The sequence below is a fragment of the Etheostoma cragini genome, chromosome 3 (genome assembly GCF_013103735.1).
Source record: "Etheostoma cragini isolate CJK2018 chromosome 3, CSU_Ecrag_1.0, whole genome shotgun sequence".
NCBI classification, from domain to species: domain Eukaryota; kingdom Metazoa; phylum Chordata; class Actinopteri; order Perciformes; family Percidae; genus Etheostoma; species Etheostoma cragini.
Window position 1 is genome coordinate 27,838,475 of NC_048409.1, and position 4,367 is coordinate 27,842,841.

Below are 4,367 nucleotides of genomic sequence, written 5' to 3' on the forward strand. Positions count from 1 at the left end.
AGCCTCTCAGGGTAATTCCAAAAAGCAAATACTTTAAATGGATGATACATAATTCAAATTGCCACATTCTCTTAGTCACCAACACCCTGATGCCCATTTTGCCCAATTGTAGTTTGCTGTAGAAGTAGTCTGCTTAGGTAAAAAAAAAGAATTTCATTGTTGCTTCATCCAGTTCCGGTACAACCAGAAATCCCCTTAACCATACACAACAGACGAGGAAACACCCATACAGATGTATTGCATGAAAAACAGCAGATGTGCCGTGTCTGTGGAACCGTTGTTACATTTTCACCTGTCCAGCTGAATGAAATACTTTGTTGTAGGCGACATATCTCCCTCAATCTGCCTCTGTGTTTGAAAAGGTCTTCTGACATGGATTTCTTCAGTTATCTACGAGCTGTGCTGTCTAACTTCGTCACGGAGGCTGATTTCCTTCATGCTATGGGACCTTTAACTCTGTGACATCGCAAAGTCCTTTTATTTCTAAATACTTTCTCTGTGGAAAAAATGTAAAATCCCTTTATTTGTTAATCTATTTACCTGGCATGTTTCATTAGCAAATTCATTTTCACTCAAGAACCTTTGTATGCCCAATAAGACCTTGTTTGCTTGTTTGTTTATAAGGATGTAACGATATTTATCGAACTTGGTCCGTCTACATCCAAAAAGGATTGATTGGTTCTTTTTATCTTTTGGTCATCTGTTCAAATGTTGCGTTTATTGTGACTAAAATTATCATGGTTTTTGTTTTTATCGCGGTATTTTTAAAAGTGTGTTCAATGCCATTAGCAGCAACTTTTTTCCTGCATGTTCTGCGGACAGGATAACTATCTTCAATCAACTGTCCTTCGGCATTCTCATAATATCCCAAAAATAAGACGTAGTCCTTTTAGAGGGCTGATAACTGTCCCGAGCGCTGTCATCTCCTCCTTCTGCCATGATTCCAACTTCAAGAAACGCACGTTGGAGGAGACGCAGTGCGCCTGCACGGCTCCTTCAGGAGACTCAGATGAAGCTGGGAAGGATTATAAGAAAGGAAGATAATAAGTACATTTTTATCATGGTGTACCGTTACACTGGTAATCGTTACATCCCTAGTTGTTTATGTGTCCGTCTACCACCTGGAATCTGTCTGATGTTTTTGTCCTCTCTGTTTCTTTCGTCCTAGGCTGAAAGGTGGATACAGAGCTCTAAACATGGGCTTACCTCATGAGGCCATGGTTGATATGACGGGTGGCGTGGCTGAGGTTTTGAATATCTCCACGATCAGAGACCTGACCGGCCTCCTCAGATACCTGCTGGACAAAGGAGCGCTCATCAACTGTGCTAACAGCCAGGTACAGTGAGGAGCTCAGCGTTAGCATGAAAGATGGAGGAACTTGACTGTCTTGGTATGTCTAGTTTCTAATGCCTGGACCTGCTGAGAAACTCAGTGAAGCGCAACATGCTTCCAGTAAAGTTTGATTTGTTTTTGATGAGTCGCGGCTTTTTCTTCTTTCCTGACTGTGGGGGTTGATGTTTTCTCTTTGTCTCCAGGGTCCTTTGGAGCAAGGGAATGAACTGGGAATCATGTTCAGACATGCCTACTCTCTGACTGCAGTAGAGAAGGTAAGCAACGAATCACTACCTCTCTCTTCTCTTTCTCGGTTGCCTGAACCTCCGTTGGTTTTAAGAGGCAAATTCTCCGTTTGCATGTATACGAAGAGCACAAACAAAGGGAAATGTCCCCATTTTTCAAAGTAACCACATACGTGTACTACTGTAATACTAGTCTCGCTTCGTCAGACCATCCTCCACAAAACATTTAAGATCAAGATAAAGGATTCTGGCTCAACCACATATCATTTTATCAGACACCTGAAAACGCACCTTAATAGGTTAGAAAATATGTTTAGCTCTGCTTTGGCAAAGTAAGCTTGCTTTTCACTTCAGCTTTCACCTACAACACTAGACTTGACTTGGGCTCTAGCTAAGAGACTTCTGAGCATCTCTGATGTCCACCGACAGTAACTGCTTCATGTGAGCGGACCACAACTGGACCTAAATGGAAGAAAAGATGCAAATGTGCACTTCAGAGAGGAAGAGCAGACCTCTTTCAACCGAGGCTACAAATACTGAAATCAACAAGACAGTGGAGGATTTGTAAACGTTGATCATGGCCTGTTCTTCCCACTGTTCTCACCTTTCATTCTGTCTGTTTTCCTGCTTCTCTGCCAGGTGAAGACGGCACACGGCGCCGAGGATTTGGTACGAATCCTCAACCCCTGGGGCAACACCGAGTGGCAGGGGCCCTGGAGTGACATGAAAGGGTTGGTACACACAGGGTTTCAATGTATTTGACAACCGTTAAATGAAATGAAGAAGGCAACTTACAAGATTAATGGTAGATTCATTTCAATTATAGGTAAATTATAGGTGATTGCATTTGCATCAATCATTTATCAGATATACACATACAAATATGCAGTGGTGGAAAGTAACTAAGCACATTTACTCAAGGACTGTATTGCACAATTGTGCAAGTAGAATAATGAGGTAGTATTTGTGTGTCTGTGTGTCTCTCTGTGCAGTCCAGAGTGGAACACAGTGAGCTTCGAGGAGCAGAAAAGACTGGGCAGAATCAGTCGGGAGGACGGGGAGTTCTGGTGAGTTTAGACATCTGAACGTCTCTGTGTGTGACGACCATCCATGTTGACTCAGACTCATACTGCCCGCCTTCTGCAAACATGAAACAAAGCCCTCTGACATGTGAGTCTCAACTCAAGGGGAACAAGGAAACTAAGAAAACAAGTTGTCACTCACAGATGCTATTTATTCTTATTTATCAACAACGGACGGCGACATCAATATGCAGCGTCCCGGTAGCAAGGCTTCAACCAGCTAAACGGGCTTACAGTGCTAAAAAAAGAATTGCATGGGTGTCCCCTTCCTCCACTCTTACTCACAACCAGTAAAACTTTAATCTCATGTGTCAGTTGGGATGGTTGTGGGACTGTAAGCACGTGTTTAAGTGAAGTGTTAAACTCTGAAGCTTTTCGGGGCCATCCAAACAACAACAGAGCCAATGCTAACAATCCTAGTGTTCATGAATATTCACTTATGCGTGTCTCATTTGTTAATATTATTAATTAATAATACCAAAAACAACAACACGATATTGGCATTGTATATCAACCATTGGCCGCCCAGCTTTCTTAATATCAGCGTCAGCCATTGAAAATCCCATATCCACCTGGCTGTTACGCAATTAGTTTATGTGTCTATCTTCAGATTATTTACACTGGCAGGCTAATAATAAGCTAAAGGCTAAGGCGTATCTGAATCATGCGATCACTCTGTTAAGAGACATTTTGGCTCATTTTCCAACATCACTGACGGATAGCTGACTCCAATAACACCGTAAGCCAAAGACCATGGCAACAATTCATTCTCCCAAAATGCACCACAGAGCGCCACAGGAAGTCATTCCTGCCTGTGGCCATCAAACTTTATAACTCCTCCCTCTAAGTGTCTGACACACACACACACACACACACTTAGAGAGGTTGAAACTGGACAATATTATCTGTTTTGTGCAATAACACTGGCCTGAAATGTATGCAGTACTACTGTAATACCGTACATATCCACACTCCTTATATTTCTTTATTTATATTTCTACTATTTGTGCAACTGCAACACAGAGTTTCTCTTCGGGGATCAGTAAAGTATTTCTGATTCTGAACAACGAGCATGTGTGCATCCCTTTTTATTGTCCCCCAGGAAGCGGTCCACGTTGTCGTGTGATGCTCCTGCAGTCTGTATTCCGCTGTGTTCTCTGACTGCAGCGTGGTGACCTCTCCGGGCCACCGTATATTTGAGCAGACTCACCAGTTTCTCTCTCTCTCTCTCCGACAGGATGTCGGTGTCAGACTTCCGACAGAACTTTGAGTTGATGGAGGTGTGTCACCGGACTGACCAATCGGGGACCAGCGGTCTGCCGTGGTGCTGCATAATGCATCATGGGAACTGGGTGCCGAGCATCTCAGCTGGAGGTCCTGCCAATGGGAGTAAGACAAATTGTCTGTTGTTAATGTTCTTTTTGTGGTAACTTGTGTTGGTTATGGTAACGGTTACCATTATTACATTAAAAGCTTTCCTCAATGTTCAGGAGGAATAATTCCCAGTTGCTGTAAAGCTTTAGTTGTGAAACATCTGCAAGAAGGTAGTTTAACAACAGCTTAAGCTGTATAAAATAGGAGGAGTATCTGTCTGTGTCTGTCTGTGTCCGTCTGTCTATCTTTGTGTCCGTCTGTCTATGTCTGTGTGACTTTCTGTCTGTGTCTGTCTGTGTGTATTTCTTCACATTCATGTACTCACTTCAGTTT

The 4,367-nt window shown here is 42.8% G+C and overlaps 1 protein-coding gene across 1 annotated transcript in view; it reads left to right on the plus strand.

The window, feature by feature from the left end:
- LOC117942370 (calpain-1 catalytic subunit-like) overlaps positions 1 to 4,367 on the plus strand; it is a 20,048-nt gene that overhangs the window by 3,966 nt on the left and 11,715 nt on the right. The window contains exons 4-8 of the mRNA XM_034867799.1: positions 1,158 to 1,337; positions 1,537 to 1,608; positions 2,218 to 2,309; positions 2,571 to 2,645; positions 3,898 to 4,061. Of these exons, the coding sequence (XP_034723690.1) occupies positions 1,158 to 1,337; positions 1,537 to 1,608; positions 2,218 to 2,309; positions 2,571 to 2,645; positions 3,898 to 4,061 (583 nt within the window). The remainder of the gene's footprint in view (positions 1 to 1,157; positions 1,338 to 1,536; positions 1,609 to 2,217; positions 2,310 to 2,570; positions 2,646 to 3,897; positions 4,062 to 4,367) is intronic.